The sequence below is a fragment of the Megascapheus bottae genome, chromosome X, assembly GCF_031878675.1.
Source record: "Megascapheus bottae isolate mThoBot1 chromosome X, mThoBot2.hap1, whole genome shotgun sequence".
Taxonomy (NCBI): Eukaryota; Metazoa; Chordata; class Mammalia; order Rodentia; family Geomyidae; genus Megascapheus; species Megascapheus bottae.
Window position 1 is genome coordinate 240,765 of NC_143547.1, and position 16,700 is coordinate 257,464.

General features: G+C 44.3%; 1 protein-coding gene across 2 annotated transcripts in view; it reads left to right on the top strand.

The window, feature by feature from the left end:
- Positions 1 to 13,693, top strand: part of Clcn4 (Cl-/H+ antiporter 4) — a 67,974-nt gene extending 54,281 nt beyond the window's left edge. For both annotated transcript variants that reach the window (XM_090326617.1, XM_090326618.1), the window contains exons 11-12: positions 3,602 to 3,818; positions 12,009 to 13,693. In XM_090326617.1, coding sequence (XP_090182743.1) covers positions 3,602 to 3,818; positions 12,009 to 12,099 — 308 coding nt within the window. In that variant the 3' untranslated portion in view covers positions 12,100 to 13,693. The remainder of the gene's footprint in view (positions 1 to 3,601; positions 3,819 to 12,008) is intronic.
- The last annotated feature ends 3,007 nt before the right edge of the window (positions 13,694 to 16,700 follow it).

A 16,700-nucleotide genomic window follows, 5' to 3' on the forward strand; every position in this document is an offset into this window, starting at 1 on the left:
CCCTCCCTCACTCCCTCTCTTTTTCTCTCCCTCCCTTCCTCCCTCCTTCCCCGCCCCCCTAGGTGTGTGTGCCAGTACTGAGAATTGAACTCACGGCTCTTACTCAGCTTTTTTTGCTCGTGGCTGGGACTCTACCACTGGAGCCACACTTCCATTTCTGGTTTTTTACTGGTTCATTAGAGATAAGAATTTCTTGGAATTGCTTACATGGACTGGCTTTGAATTATGATCCTCAGATCTCAGCCTATTGAATAGCTAGGATTGCAGTTATGAGCCATGGTGCCTTGATTGATTATACTGTGTGAAATTCAACTAGCCAACATTATACTTTTGATGCTTAAAAGTGTAATGTCAAGGTTAATAATCTTACTAGATGATCATAACATAGACATCATTCCTCAGAAGTTATAGCCATTGAAAATAGATCTCTATTATATGATAAACATCTGACATTAAAGACATTTACATATTTATTTATTTTTGGAACAAATTTTCTCTATGTAGCCTTGGCTGCTTAGAGAGCTCTGCATTGTGGGCCATCCTCAAATTTGTGATCATTCTAGGATTTCAGATGTGTGGCACCATGCTTGGTTCATTAAAAAAAAAACAAACATTTTTTGTGGGGCTAAGATTTTGGCCTAGTGGTAGAGTGCTTGCCTAGCTTGCACAAAGACCCAGGTTCGATTCCTCGGTACCACATACATAGAAAAAAAGCTAGAAATGGTGCTGTGGCTCAAGGGGTAGGGTGCTAGCTTTGAGACAGCTCAAGGACAGTGCCCAGGCCCTGAGTTCAAGGCCCATGACTGGCAAGAAGCAAAAACAAAAAATCAAAACAAACAAAAAACCCCAACAAAACAAAACAAAACATTTTGGGGGGTATGGTGGCCTGGGGCTTGAACTCAGGGCCTGGACACTGTATGCTAGCCTTGTTTTTTTTTGCTCAAGGCTAGTGCTCTACCAATGGAGCCACCACTCTACTTCTGGGTTTTTGATGGTTAATTGGAGATAAGAGTTTTGTGGACTTTTCTACCTGGGCTGGATTTGAACCACGATCATTAGAACTTAGCTTCCTGAGTAGCTAGGATTACGGGTGTCTGGCAGTACAAACATTTTTAACTACTTGACCTTTCAAACATGTAGAATGAAGTTTGTCAAAGTTTTTAAAGTAAAATAAATACATACAGAATATTAAAAAATAGAAATGAATGGAAAAATCCATAAATGTACTCACTTTCTCACCACTGTGGGAAGTTACGGTTTATTTACATTCCGCGTATGTTCTTTATGTCTTTTGGGTCTTGAAAACAATGTATTACCATTGCCACTATTACTACTACTACTGTTGGTTATTTCCCTAGCACGGGCTTCCAGAAGTTGTGGAGGACTATGACTGTTCCCTTGCAGCACTGGCTCATTCCCAAATGAGGAGTCAGTTTATCTTTTTGATGCAGGAAATACTGCTTGAACATCTCCTGTATGCCAGTACTTTCCTAGAAGCCGGTATTTGTGTCTGAGAGTAAACAGCCTCTGCCCTCTGTGAACTGACATGTTATGGTTTTGTTGTAGAGAAAAGGTTTCTGGTCCAATCTTGGAGTAGCTGGCATACTCCAGCAGAGCTGCGAAGTGTTCTGTTGCTAGGTTTTCTTCCATTCACCAAATTTTGGCCTATACGTAGTCCTTCCACCTCCTGAAGCCCCCATAAACCTACATTTAAGACTTCGCAGTATCGTTCCTCTCTTCTACAGAAAGGGGCAGGGAGCACAGCTCAGATCTTTAGCTGTAGCACTAGCCTATGTTGGCAATCCTTGCTAGGTAGCAAATAGCTCATGGTTTTTCCTTCCTAATACCTCCTCTGTGAAATAGGCGCTGTTCTATATGACAGGCAGAACTAGACATAGTGACATTTGTCATCCACTTATATGTGTGTGTGTGAGGCAAGTGTCTGTTATGTGTCTACTGTGTGCTAGGCATTGTCTTGCCATGGCATGCACTGGTGAGCAGGAATTGATTGAATAAATAGCTGTTAGGATATAGGCTTCTATCCCAGATAGTAGATTCAGAGGAAATAGGAACTTGTTTCATTCAGCAACTTGGTTGATGGTTCACTAGGTTGCATTTGCTTTTCTTAAGGCATTGGATGAATCCATGTGACAAGTCCTTCATTGGGGTTGGTTTTGTGGGTTGATCCAATCCTGATGTTCAGAGTAACTATTGAAATAGATGGATATCCTGTGATGTGGGACATCATAAACATCGATTGCTCTGTGGAAATGAACAAATAGTATGTGCTGAATATTGCCTTTCTGCCTTTAGTGCTTAAGGGCAGAAGTGTCCTGGTGTGGGAGAGAAGTCCATGATGTAGAGCTGGCACTGTAGATCTCTTGGGATCTGCATCTGAGAACGCGTTGTGTGTCAGTATCATTGGGTATTTATGGTCGAATCATATCCCATTTGATGCAACAAAATTTACCCTGACCCATATAATAGGCATTTGCCCAGCAGGCCTGTGGTCTTCTTTTCAACAGAGGCAGACTTTGCAGACTTAGCCCGACCCCAAACACTGCCAGTTTTCCATTCGAGTACTCTATTGCATTAAATAGCCTTAGAGGAGGGAGGTATTTTGACTTTTATTTTTGAAAGAACAATATAGGTGAATAGTAGTCTTTGAGATGGCAGGAGCAGTTCTTATAGAAACCAGGATTCATTTTAAGGCAGGCCCTGCTGTACATTTTTCATAACCTTTTCCCATGAACTAAAAGAAAGATTAAAATTCCAACAGAAGGAAAATCGCCTTGGAGAAATATCTTGAGACCGATGGATTTATTTCATGAGTGACTTAAAATAGCCTGGGTTTCTAGCACTGCATTAGGCTATATTTCTAATGAATTCCTGTTACCCTACTTTTATTCAACTTCACATGGCCTTGCCTACAGACAGAAATGACTAATTGCTACCATAATAGTTTTACTATCTTTCTTTGAGAAATCTACAAAATGGCCCATTTTTAAGAGAGGAGATCCAAAGGGTAAGGGGATGCAGCTTTTCTGGAGTTGTTTCTTTGGGCCCAAGGGTCATATTTGGGACTGCACTGCATTTCTGGGCTGTGAGCCTGGGCTGTGCTTATTATTTTTTTAATTTCTGTTTGGATTCATAATGCCAATTAGACCAATTTTAAGTTGTTTTGCACCAAAAAAAATCCCGTGTACTAAGGTCCCTGGGCAGCTAACTGAGCTTTATCGTTACGACAAACTTCCCTGCATGAGGAGGTGTAGGAGCATTTATAAAGCAAGGACGGGGGTCCTAGGCAGTTTGGGGTGCTCTGGAATACAGGGGAAAGCAGTGAATTTCCCCAAAGGAGTCATGTTGTAAGACATTTGCAGTGGCTAGCTCGGTCACTGCAGGAGTCCATCCACAATGTTTGTTTAAGAGAGATGCCAGTTTCACAGATGTCTGGCTGAAGCCCTCATTGTGAATGTATCATTTTCCTCCTGAACCTCTTTTCTGGGGGATTCTTGGGTACTGTTGGGGGAATGTGGAAAATAATGTAGAGGGCTTTTGCACGGTTTATTGTTCTCCTTCTTCTCCCCCTCACTAAATCTAGAGAACGCCAGACAGAGGCAGGAGGGCATTGTGAGCAATTCCATCATGTACTTCACGGAGGAGCCCCCGGAGCTTCCAGCCAACAGCCCCCACCCCCTGAAACTGCGGCGCATCCTGAACCTGAGCCCTTTCACAGTCACGGACCACACGCCCATGGAGACGGTGGTGGACATCTTCCGGAAACTAGGACTCCGCCAGTGCCTGGTGACTCGGAGTGGGTGAGTAGCTGCTCAGATGGGGACGGGTTATGTACTGTGGCCAGACTTGGAGAACAAGACGATGAGAAAGACCAATAAGGAAATGTCTCCAGCGGGACTGACCAGGTGGATAGATAAGGCCAACGGACAGGGAGAAGAACAAGGCGGGGAATGGCTTGAGAAGGAAGTGCTTGGAGAGCTTCGAAATCCCCAAGTGCAAGTAGGGAGCCAGTGCAGGCTGGAGCAGGTGGAGAAGCCTCGAGGGCTCTGTCTGAAGGAGAAGTGCTTGGCATTGCTTTTCCATTGCCACAGGACACTCGGCCGTCACATGCTGCGCATGCGCCTTGAACTCACAGTGTTGTACAAAAATGAGCAATGCCACCTCAGGATTTATGGGGAAGACTGGGCTAGGCATATAGCACTAAAATTCTCTCAGGAATATATTCTAGCAAAAGGAAGGAAGCCTCATACAAATGTGGTAGTTTTACACATTTTGTATGTGTTAAATGGTTAGCACTTAACCTTGAAAGGCCGAAGGGAGCCATGGTGTGGGCATAGAAGGGCTGCAGCTCACAAGTTAGTGCAAAGGGTGGAAAGAGGGAGGTTTGGCATGGTAGCTGCAACTAGCGCAGCAGGCTGGATGGTGCAGCTCTTAACACACGTGTGAACACAAGCGTGTGTGTTTGTTTCATGGGTGTATATATGTGCATTTTGTGTATTCCTGAGATGCCAGTTGTAGTGAGGCACAATTTTCTTTGCCATTCTCATGGATGAAGTAACAAAAACATTCGCCAATTCCTTATGCTCTAATCTCTCCCTAATATATCAATCATTGAAACAAAATCACCTTTGCCAGAAGAAATGGTATCAGTAAGCTAAGAGATTCCTCAGCGCCCTGGAGTCTCTAAATAGTTTGCTTTGTTTGATCACAAACTAGGAAAGCCCAAAGGGTCAGGACAGTGACAGAGCCGTGGTTCTTTGAGAACTCTTGTTCAGGTTCAGATATGTGCCCCAAATTCCAAAGCCTCAGAAGTTTGCAAAGAGAAAGGAGTTGGTTCAGTGTTGATGGCTGCAAACCAGGTCCAGGCTGGGCGCTGGTGGCTCATGCCTGTCATCCAGCTGGGATCTGAGGATGGTGGCTCAAAGCCAGCCCGGGCACCAAAGTCCGTGGCACTCTTATCTCCAGTGAACCACCAGAAAATTGGAAGTGGGGCTGTGACTCAGGGGTAGGGTGGTAGCCTTGAACTGAAGAGCTCAGGGACAATGCCCAGGCCCCAAGTTCAAACCCCATGACCAACACCACCCCCCTTCCCCTCAAAAAATAAGTAAAGGAAAAAGGAGGAAATAAAACCAGGTCCACTCTGGGCCTTCTAGGCATGAAGATGAGGGCGCAGGTTGTGGAGCCACTGGGACCCACGATGGTGGCGGCCTTTCTTTCTTTCTTTCTTTCTTTCTTTCTTTCTTTCTTTCTTTCTTTCTTTCTTTCTTTCTTTTTTCTTTTTTCTTTCTTTCTTTCTTTCTTTCTTTCTTTCTTTCTTTCTTTCTTTCTTTCTTTCTTTCTTTCTGTCCATCAAAGGGCTTCAACTCTCAGGGCCTGGGCACTGTCCCTGGACTTCTTTGCTCAAGGCTAGTGTTCTGCCACTTTGAGCCACAGCTCTACTTGTGGTTTTCTGGTGGTTAGTTCGACATAAGCGTCTCATGGACTTTCTTGCCTGGGCTGGTTTTGAATTGTGATCCTCAAATCACAGCCTCCTGAGTAGCTAGGATTATAGGTGTAAGCCACTAATGCCTGGCTTAAAGGTCATTTCTGTGAGTCCGTGTCTCACGCTTGAGAGCAAGGGTACATCGGAATGCCAGGCAGAATTAAACCTGATGAGCCATTGGGATCTTGATGAGAGCTGCCAGCGTGCAGTGTTAGCAAGCTCCTGGGTAAGGCTGGTCTTGGGAACCGACTTTGGTTACCCTTGAGATTCTTTTCTGCACCTGGGTTTCCAGTACTCAGCACAAATACCACTGTGACTGCCCATGCCATCTCAAGTGTATAGCAGTTTCTCCTCTCCTTTAAAATAATAATCTAATGTCACTTACCACTGGAATTCCCACTTTAGGTAGGGAATTCTGTCCTAAATGCCCACTCACACCTCCTGAAGCCCTATGCGGTTTTCCTGTGAGGATCTGGGTGCCCAAACTGGCTCCTAATGTTCTTTGAGAAAACAAACTCTCTCTCTCTCTCTCTCTCTCTCTCTCTCTCTCTCTCTCTCTCTCTCTCTCTCTCTCTCTCTCTCTCTCTCTCTCATTCTCTTTCTGGCTCTACATATTTTAAACAAACACAGATGCTGATACGTTAGTGCTGGCGAGGGATGCTTGTTTGCCGGTCCTTTCATCTTCATTTCCTTGGGCTTTCTGCCAGGGCAGGCCTGGCGTGGGCCAGCTTGAGTTTCTGATGCGTTCTCCTGCATGTGGTGTCTCTGCTCTGATGGCTGAGAGCTGGGGCTGTCTCTGGACCTGGATCATCTGCAGGAGGTCTCAGGCCCTGGGGCCTAAGGCATTTGTGAAACCAGACCAGGAACCAGTGTTGCATTTTTTTTGTCCCCAGAATGCAGAGCTTTAGAAAGTCTACAGAACATAAGAATGAATGTGTCTGAGGTTTCCTCTAGGAAGGTTCTAGAAAGGAAAAGCAAGAGCAAGTAGGAGAGAGAGTGTCAGATTTCCCCCATCTCCTAGGTGGTGCATGAATGTGCATTAGGTTCTTGGTCATAGATGTGGCGTTTTATTTGTATGTATGTATGTATGTATGTATGTATGTATGTATGTATGTATGTATTGGGGGTCACGGGGCTTGGACTGAGGGGCTGGGCCCTGTCCCTGAGCTCTTCAGCTCAAGGCTAGCACTCTACCCCTTGAGCCACAGCGCCACTTCTGGTTTCTGGTGGTTCACTGGAGACGAGAGTCTCATGGACTTTCCTGCCTGGGCTGGCTTTGAACTGCGATGCTCAGATCTCAGCCTCCCAAGTGGCTGGGATGACAGGCGGGAGCCCCCAGGGCCCTGCAAGATGAAGCTATCTGTGATCCACCAAGTTCACTTGAGCCCAGAAGGTGGAGAAGTGCAAATACTTGATTTTAATCAAATAGGACTTTCACACCACTAACAAAGCCTGCTGGATTGGATGTTGTCTCCTAGGTTGATGTCAGAGTTGATTTTCAGTAATTACTCTCACAGGCCGGGGTACAATTTATGCTTATGGACATAGGGAATTGATTGCAGTTAGTTCCCCTCTGAGGTTCTTCCAAAGTGCTCTATTTCTTGAGGCAAAATCAATTCTCAAGTCCCAGGAAATGCTGTCCATGGAAGTATGGATCATGTAGGACCAGGTCATGGGATTTCTACATTCTCTGTTGATAGCACATCGTATATTTCCCACACATGGCCACTCTTATTTGAAAGCTTCCAGCTAGGAGTGCTATTGAAAATACTTATGAGCTGGAGCCAGGTAGTGAGTGACCCCCTGTTACAGAGCGTGAGGAGTTAGTTCAGTGAATGATAGATGCAGTATCAGAGCTGGGCACTAGTGGCTCACGCCTGTAATCCTGGCTACTCAGGAGGCTCCTGTCTAAGGATCAACGTAGTCAGGAAGGTTTGTGAGACTCTTGTCTCCAGTGAAATGAACCACCCAAAACCCGGAAATGGAGCTGTAGCTCAAGCGGTAGAGAGCTTGCCGAGAGAGAGAGAGAGAGAGAGAGAGAGAGAGAGAGAGAGAGAGAGAGAGAGAGAGAGAGAGAGAGAGAGAGAGAGAGAGAGAGAGAGAGAGAGAGAGAGAGAGAGAGAGAGAGAGAGAGAGGAGAGGGAGAGGGAGAGGGAGAGGGAGAGGGAGAGGGAGAAAGAGAGAAAGAGAGAAAGAGAGAAAGAGAAACAACCTCAGGGATAGTGACGAGCCCTTGAATTCAAGCCCCAGGACTGGAATTAAAAAGCAGATGTAGTATGAGGCTGGGGAGTCATCTTCCAGGGTGTCCTTGCCAGAGCCCGTTAGCCCACAGGTGAGAAAATGCTTTGGCGTCTTCGAATTTGGGCAGTGGTTTGCTCTTAGCAAGGAGTGATTTTTTTTTTACTCCAGTCACAGGAGACATTTGGCCGTGTCTGAGGATTTTTGATTGTTATAACTGGAAGAGATCAGGATGAGACTATAATTTGGTGCGCCGAGCCCTGGACGCTGCTCAGGACCAGCCTTCTCCCTAGCAAAGGGAGATGAAGCCCACCGCGGTCACTAGTGTCGAGGTGGATAAAGCCATGGAGTGGACCTGGAGACCCAGGTGGAGGACTCAGTCAGCTGCTGCTACCTAGGAGCTGACCTTAGTAGAGACTCCCAGTGGCCTTTATATGTAGTTGCTTGTAGTGAGGCTTATGCTTGTTAGGCAGGTGCCATTTTCCCTTAAATAGACTCCCCTACAAGTGTTCAAACTATTTCCTCGCTGTTACTACACCTTTGAAATGAATTAGTATCATCCGAGAAAGACCAAAATGTATCTCCTTTGGGTGGAAACCTCTTCTTCACATCCCCTTCCTAGTTCAGGGCTACTCTTCTCATCAGCTACCCACGGCTGCCAAAGCACAAGGATAGCTCCAAGGACATGGGGTCCTTCAAGTGTCTATGGAAGCAGGGTGATTGACAAAGCAGTAGGAAGCAGGCCCTTGGGCAGTTCTTGCTTTTGGAGGGATGAATACAATGTGCCCTCATTACAGCAGTTAAGTCCCAAGCAACTGAGATATGTCAGGAAGGAAAGCGGGCATTGGTGGCTCATGACTGTGATCCTAGCTGCTCAGCAGGCTGAGATCTCAGGAGCACAGTTCAGTTTTCAACTAGTCAAGGCAGAACAAGTCCATGAGACTCTTATTTCTAATGAACTACTCAGAAAAATCTGATAGTGGCACATCCGGGTTTTTTGTTGGTCAATTTAGCGGTTTTGTCTGTCTGGGCTGGCTTTGAACCTGGTCCTCAGATCTCAGCCTTCTAAATTGCTAGGATTAATGTATGAGCCGTATAGCTTAATCACTTCTAGAAATCTTTTCAAAATCTATACATTTCTATTCGCATCACGTAGTGGTACAGGAGGTTTCGTTTTCACGTGTCTAAGTACGCTTACAATGTAGCTTCATCATAATCGCTCCTTTGACACACTCCTGAATTTCCTCTCCTTCTCCCAAACCGTCTCAACAGACTTCCATTTTCACGCATTCATATAAAGTGTTTGGATTATATTTACCCTCCTTCACCCTCTTCCCTGCCACTAGTGCCCACTTGTTGCACAGGATCTATTTTATATTTCTGTTACCCATTCATTTTTGTTGGTTGTGGGGCTTGAACTCAGGATCTGGGTACTGTCCCTGAGCTCTTCTGCTCAAGGTAAGCTCTCTACCATTTTGAGCTCTGGATCCATTTCCAATGTTCTGGTGGTAGGAATCTCATGGACTTTCCTGACCCGACTGGCTTTGAACTGTGGTCTTCAGATCTCAGCCTCCTGAGTAGCTAGGCTTACAGGCGTGAGCCACCAGCACCTGGTAGCCTAGGGCCTTTAAAAAGGCTAGGAATGTTCAATTAGGGTAGAACCCTAATCCAACAGGACTAGCATCCTTATAGGAAGAATGGGCCCAAGGAGAATCTGTGCACAGAGAAGAGGCCATATTAGGACATAATAAGAATGTGCCTGTGATTATCTGAAAGCCAAGGAGACAGGGCTTCGGAGGAATTAGCCCTGCTGGCACCTTTATATGGCACATTGAGAAATGAATGTCTCTTCTTTAAGCCCCCTAGTCCATGGCATTTTGTTCCAGCAACCCAGGCTGATAAATAAAAAGACTCAGACTTGGTTTGGGAGATTTCGTAGAGAGGCATCTGTTTTATTGGGGTCTCTTCAGCTTGATAGTACTTTGATTTGTAGAAGTAGATTGAAAGTTGTGAATTGCCATGGCTAAAATCCAGGCGCTCAGAACTGTTTGAGATCCTACCCTACTATCTTTATATGTATCCTCATTTAGGTGACTATTCCTTGCCCTAGCTAGTGTCTAGCGCGTGTGTGTGTGTGTGTGTGTGTGTGTGTGTGTGTGTGTGTGTGTGTGTGTGTGTGTGTGTGTGTTGGTACTGGGGATCTTGAACTTATGAACTCAAGGCCTTGTGCTCTCAGTTGGCTCCCCCACTGTTCAAGGCTGGCACTCTACCATTTGAACCATACATCCACTTCTGGCTTTTTGCTGGTTCTTGGAGGTATGAGTCTCCCAGACTTTTCTGCCCTGATTAGTTGTCTTTTTTTTTGCCAGTTCTGGGACTTGAACTCAGGACCTTGGCACTATCCTTGAGCTTTCTCAAGGCTAGTGCTCTACCACTTAAGCCATAGCCCACTTCCAGCTTTTTCTGTATATGTGGTCCCAGGCAATCAATCCCAGGACTTCATGCTAGGCAAGCACTCTACCACTAGGCCACTTTCCTGTATTCCCCCCACCCCACCAGTGCCCGGTTAGTTTTGAATTGTGAATCTCAGAGCTCAGTCTCTTGAGTAGCCAGGATTACAGGTGTGAGCTACCAGTATGTAGTATGCTTTTGAAGGTCCTCTTTTGATGCTTTATTCTCTTCTGAAGCCGTTCCTGAAAGATGGAGGGGAAGGGGCTGGGAGTTTGGCCTAGTGGTTAAAGTGCTTGCCTAGCATGCATGAAGACCCGGGTTCAATTCCTTGGTACCACATACATAGAAAAAAGCCGGAAGTGGTGCTGAGGCTCAAGTGGTAGAGCTCTAGCCTTGAGAAAGTCCAAGGACAGTGCTCAGGCCCTGAGCTCAAGCCCAGGACTGGCAAAAAAAAAAAGATGGAGGGGAAGAGGGGAAGACACAGAATTTACCATCTCCCTTAATGTGGCAGAGGAGGAGACTAACATAACACCAAAACAAATCACATTTTCAAGGTGATTTAAGGTCCACTGTGGTCATCCTGACTTACTCCCTAGGTGGGTCTGTCAAGTAATGCTTTGAGCATTCGCATCTCCTTATGGTACTCCCTCGAGTTTGAGAGCTGGTGATGTAGCTCAAGTGGTAGAAGCCCTGCCCAGCAAGCATGATGCCCTGAGTTCAAACCCCAGTACCACCTCAAAAAAGATCAGTTTGGCTAATATAGTTTGTATTAAACAAAGGATAATGTATTATAGTTGTGTTTTCTGACTTTTTGTTTAATATGTCATCCATTTGTGTAGCCGCATAGTAAAACCTACTTAGCTACATGGAGTTTTGATGGGAGGCTACTGTCATTTGCTCCTTTGTTCCCCTTTCTGGAGTACAATTTGCAAAGTTACTTGGTAATCTGAATTCTCTCCTACCAAGCCTTTCACTTCATCCAGAGGGCATGACTTGTTCTCAGAGATGGTTATTGAAGTGTTTAGTGAAATAATGAAGCAAGGGCGGTGGTAAATGGTTGTTTAGTTGGGCACTGTGTTAATGCAGGGAGTACTGCTTACATTTTTGTCATTGTGTTTGTGAACAGTGCTCCCTGGGGTTGTTTTGTGTATAGCTGATATTGATCTAGAGCAGAGACCCTGGGAAGGGGCATTGTTTTCATAATCTGGACATATGGTCAGACAGGAATGTCACACTTTATCTTTCCAGCAAGATAAATATTGGGTACATTTTATCACACATCTAACATTTCTTATACTTAAAATACACAGGAGGAATTCTTGTAGTGTATAGTCAAACTTTGACGATGGCTTCTGTAAGATTGTTTAAAAATTAATTGTGAACTTCAGATTGAAGATTGTGGACTAGTCATTGTAGCTTTACAGCCTGTGGGTTAACCCGGTGAAGCCTATGGTCCTCACGCATTCCATCCATGTGGCTTGCAGATGTGGGGTGACCATCCATCCAACCACCCAGATCTTGAGTCTGATGGCTCCTCTGTAACTCAGAGTCCTTCACTGGCTCCTCTGCCTCTGGCTACCAGATGAGGAGAGTGGAAGTGTGGGGGGGGTGGAATTCATAGGAGACCTGGGAATGGCACTTGTCACCTCCACCTCCAGACCATTGGTCAGCACCCATTCACTCCACTCAATCATAAGGGAGTTTGGGAATCTGCACCTATCTCTGTGACCAGGTGGGTAAGGCCCTGGGGCTGAGGGACAGGGATGAGTCCTAAAAGATGCCAAACTGACCTCTTTCCTCCGTTTTGTTTTCACTCTAGGAGACTTCTTGGCATCATCACGAAAAAGGATGTTCTGAGACACATGGCCCAGATGGCAAACCAGGACCCCGAATCCATCATGTTTAATTAGCTACAAGGTGGCAGTTATTTTGTGCGAATCACTGGCCATATCATTTTGAAAAGAAGAAACACAGGATATGTCATTATCCCAACGGAAGATCATACACTGGAGGCATCAGAAACACAAGTTTTGTTTAAAAGGAAAGAAAGAAAGATGAGACTTTTTGAAAGCAAACTTATTAATAAGTAGGCATTTGACAGCTTTAATCCCCATGAGTTCCAAGTGTGTCTCCTGATGGGTTTACTAACTGCTTTGGGGGGCATGTGGGTGGGTGTAAGGGATGTGGATTTTGCAAAGACATGGCACACAAATGCCAAGTAGAGAAGCTTTGACCCCCTTCTACTCAAGGCTGATGTTTGTAACCTGAGACACATGTGAAGCTTTGAATCCACAAGAAAAAGGGGGTATTGTCCTGTCCTTCTTTACTGATTTCTGGCATTTTGCTGCTATGTTACCGAACCATTCGCACTTCATTGGAAAAGCGAAAGAAATCCAAGTCGCACACAGCCAGCATGCCCCCATGGTCTGTTTGTGACCATTCTACTTGCTCCTGCGTTTGCCTGTTGTATTGCTTCTTTGTTAGATTCTGAACCAACATCAGAGATGGGTACCATAGTGGGTATGAAAAAAATCATGTAAGAGCAGCATCTTGGGACTGGACAGTAAACTACTGAAGCATGCAATACTCTGTAGTTGAGGGGATACAAAACTCATCCTTATTGTTTCATTTATTGCTATTGCCTGTACATTCTTAAATATTGATCAGTCCAGTACTTTCTATGGTTTATAGCCTGTATACTCCCAGCTTAATATAGTGTATTTTAATTTCCAAGCAACGTATGCAAGTAGAATCAGCTACCTAGTGTTGCTACTTATTTTTCCCCTCAGGTCTTTTCAGATAAGGCTCTGAAGAGGGTGAGACAAATGAATTCTCAGTGGGAACTCCTCCAAATGGATCATAAGAGAAATACGAAATTGATTCTAAATATGTTCCATTTTCTTCTCCGTAGGATGCAAACTGTCCAGTCTTAATCTCTAGGCATGTGTTTTCATACCGGCAATCACAGCACAGAAGGACAAAGTTACATTTTGTACAGCCAATTTAAGCTTTGGATATCTTTGTATTTGAACTTACCGACAATTTTAGCCAGTACTTATGTCTTTTCCATGGGAAAGAATCATCTGTTTTAGGTCCATTGTATGATCTGTGTAAGATTTACCCCTCTTGCCTTTGCCCTTAGTCCTCGCACTTCCCTTTTCACCGCATCGTCTCACCTTCTCCAATTCAGTGCCATTGGACACTGATGAAAGCACACATGCACTTGACTTTAAATAACAGAAATCCCAAACAGCAGTATGGGTGGATTATGAAATTGGTAGATAAGTGTCCCAGGACTGTCACCCTTATATTGCCAACGATTCAGATCCCACCTATTTCTTTTTCACCTTCTTTATCCTCTGTCCTTTGGCTTAATGCTCATAGTTGCAAAACAGTTTTCATGATACCAGGTATCATGTGTTCTTTCTTCCATCCAAGTACTAACCAGGCCCAATCCTGCTTAGCTTCTGAGATCAGACGAGATCGGGCGCTCTCAGGGTGGTATGGCCATAGATGATCCTGTGTTCTTTCTATCTGAGGGAGAGTCACGTAGCAAGGTGCAATGTGCATGGGTGGAAAGCAAAGCTTTCCTCAAGATGCTTAGCATATAACCATTGCCTGCAGTTATGTCACATGGCCTGCTCTAGCTACATGTGAGAGTGGGAAGGAAATGTTTGAGCCAGACACATTACTTTTAATAATGAAGGGGGATTGGTTTTTGGTAGGGGAACATATCTATTATATTAAATCCCATCATTGTGTCCTTGCTTTGCCCTTCATGTCCCCTTCACCCTTTTGTTTTCATACTCCCCCAATTTTCTTCTAACCTCACTTTGCTCAGATTTCATATAAAATTCCCAAGCAGAATCCATTTCTTAAATCTAATAAGAATGATTGTTGCCTGGATAAACACCTAGCTACAAGTGGATTTCTATGAATCTCCTAATTGTTATAAGAAATATGTGGTCTCTGGATTTAAAGAAATGTCAGATGATATTATGAAAAACTGTAGTTCCAATTATGTATTTCTGTAATTAATTGGCCTCCTCCAAAATAAAAATCAATTAGCCACTTTGGAATGGAAATATAGCATTTAAACTTTGGTCTTCCAATGAAATTCACTGTCTTGTTTGCAGCAGGAAGATGCTGTCACGGATCCTAATGTCAGTGTTGTTACTGGGTTTCCCATAGAAACTAGGTTCTTCTGGATTGTAAATCCCAACGTTTTAGAGGTTGCTTCATGGAGGGCCCCTCGTTCCCAGGTGTACCTGTGATGGAAGACACGCTTGGGCCCAACATGGATTTGGATAATTCAGCTGACTTTTAGCTGATACAGGTAGCTTCCTAGAGAACATAAGACAGTAGGAAGATAGTCACCACACAGTTTCCTTCTAATCCGACCGAGGCTATGGACAGGGATGAGGAGAGTTTACTGTCGGCCAGGGCCTCCAAGAGGGAACTTGAGAACTGTGTCTGTCTCCCTAGTGCTTTCCATAGAAATGTCTACGAACTTAGGGAAACGGTTGGAAGTGTGACTTGACTGAAACAGCTTGCTTTCCCTGTGAACAGATCTGGTGAGGTTTAGCAGCATCTTCTCCACAGCAAATCAGTCAGGCATGCAGGTCAAGGTAAGGATTGGGAGTCTGCAGTTGGAGGTTGCCACAGCGAAGGCCCTTCCAGGGAGCTACATGGTCCACGTGCACTGGCTAAGTCTCACACAAGCTCCACGAGAAATACACTGTCCTGTTTCTTGTCACATTTTCCTTTGAAAGTACCGAGGTAGGGTTCTGTAGCCCAAGGTGAAACTTCAGCCCACTTCCTTTGCTGGCCTGATGAAGGGAACTGGGTAGTAGAGGTGACAAACAGGTTTTGCAAGAATGGTTCTTTTCTCATTGTCATAACCAAAGCATTTAGACAACTAGAACTTCCAGGATTGTTTCGGAATCAATTTCTTTTCTTTTCTTTTCCTTTTTCTTTTTGCGGGTCGAGACTGGAACTCAGGAACTCAGTACCTGCCACGTTTGCTCATTGGCTAGTGCTCTACCAACTGAGCCATGCCTCTGACCCAAATTTTTTAATATAACAAAACACATAGTGGAAATGATTAATGAGGCACACCTATCACCCATTTCTTGCTTTCCCTCTCTATTACTAAGCAAATGAACTGTGAGACACCGAATAAAGGTGATCCCAAAGTGATAGTGTGCATAGTTTTCTCTGTTTTGCTCTGCATCCCTTGAAATACTGCTGTTGTGGCTGTGAATGTGCCAGAAGGCAAACTCCCAGTACTTAGTATTCTTTGTTCCTTAGAACCAAGCTGTCTCAAAGTTTTTATTCAGCACTTTCTAAAGGCTCCTCCAAGGAGAAGGCATATAAACAGATACATTTGAGCTCTAGTAAGTCACAGAAACTGGAAATTTAAGAGCAGTTTGTTTTATTTAGGTGAGAATGGATTGCTTTAAATTATCAACATGTGCAAATTGCGCTCCATATTCATTATTAGATGCTGAGTTGGGAAACTAGAAAGCCAAGAAGAACGATTGAATTCCCATATAATTGTGATATGATTCCACTTAATTTTGTGTGGGGAGTTTTATCACACTCAATTTCTAACCTTTGAAATGATTTACATGCAGAGAGAGCCTGTATATCTGACTGGGGAGACATTAACCAGATCTCATTTTCACTGATGTGGTAATAACTATTTATTTGCTATCCTAGGTGAGCTGGGAATGAGCCTATGTGTGAGTTTTATGAGATATAGTCACATAATGTTGGAATAACCACATAGCCACATTTCCATTTTTTAAAAAATTGTAACATTGTGTAAATGTTGGTACCTTATTGAACATTAAATATTTGAAGCCTTATTTTTTAGAACTAAAACAAGCAGTGCTTCAGTAAGCTTGACATAGATGGAAGAAATGCTGATTTCACTGCATGGTTTTGCCCAGTAGGTCCTCTAGAAACCTGATCCTGATAACATGGCTGAAATGTGCCACCATATGAGGTCCGTGCTGAAGATTGTCACATAGACTATGATACCAGTTTGGTTGGCCTCAATTTCATTGTTCATGACTGAGTGAACAATGACCAAATAAAAATTCAGACTAGAGTTGCAACTTCAGGCTCTCATCTGTTTTTGTGTGTGTGGATCATGGGGCTTGAACTCTGGGCCTGAGCTCATCCCAGATCTCCAGCTCCAGGTTACCATCCTACCCTTGAGCCACAGCTCTACTTCCCATTTTCTAGAGTTTAGTTGGCGATAAGAGTCTCACATTCTTTAGTGCCCGGGCTGGCTTTGGACTGCAGTCCTCAGATCTCAGTCTCTTGAGTAGCTAGGATTACAGGCGTGAGCCACAGTGCCCGGCTTCATTCATCCTTTTAAAAGAAAAAATTCTGGTTATTGTCTTGAGAAGCACAAAGATGTGAATTATGCCCAATCCCATGAGTTTTGGGGTTTGTTTTTTGAAAACTTTCAACTCTAAAGAAAACTTGCAAAAGAAAAGGA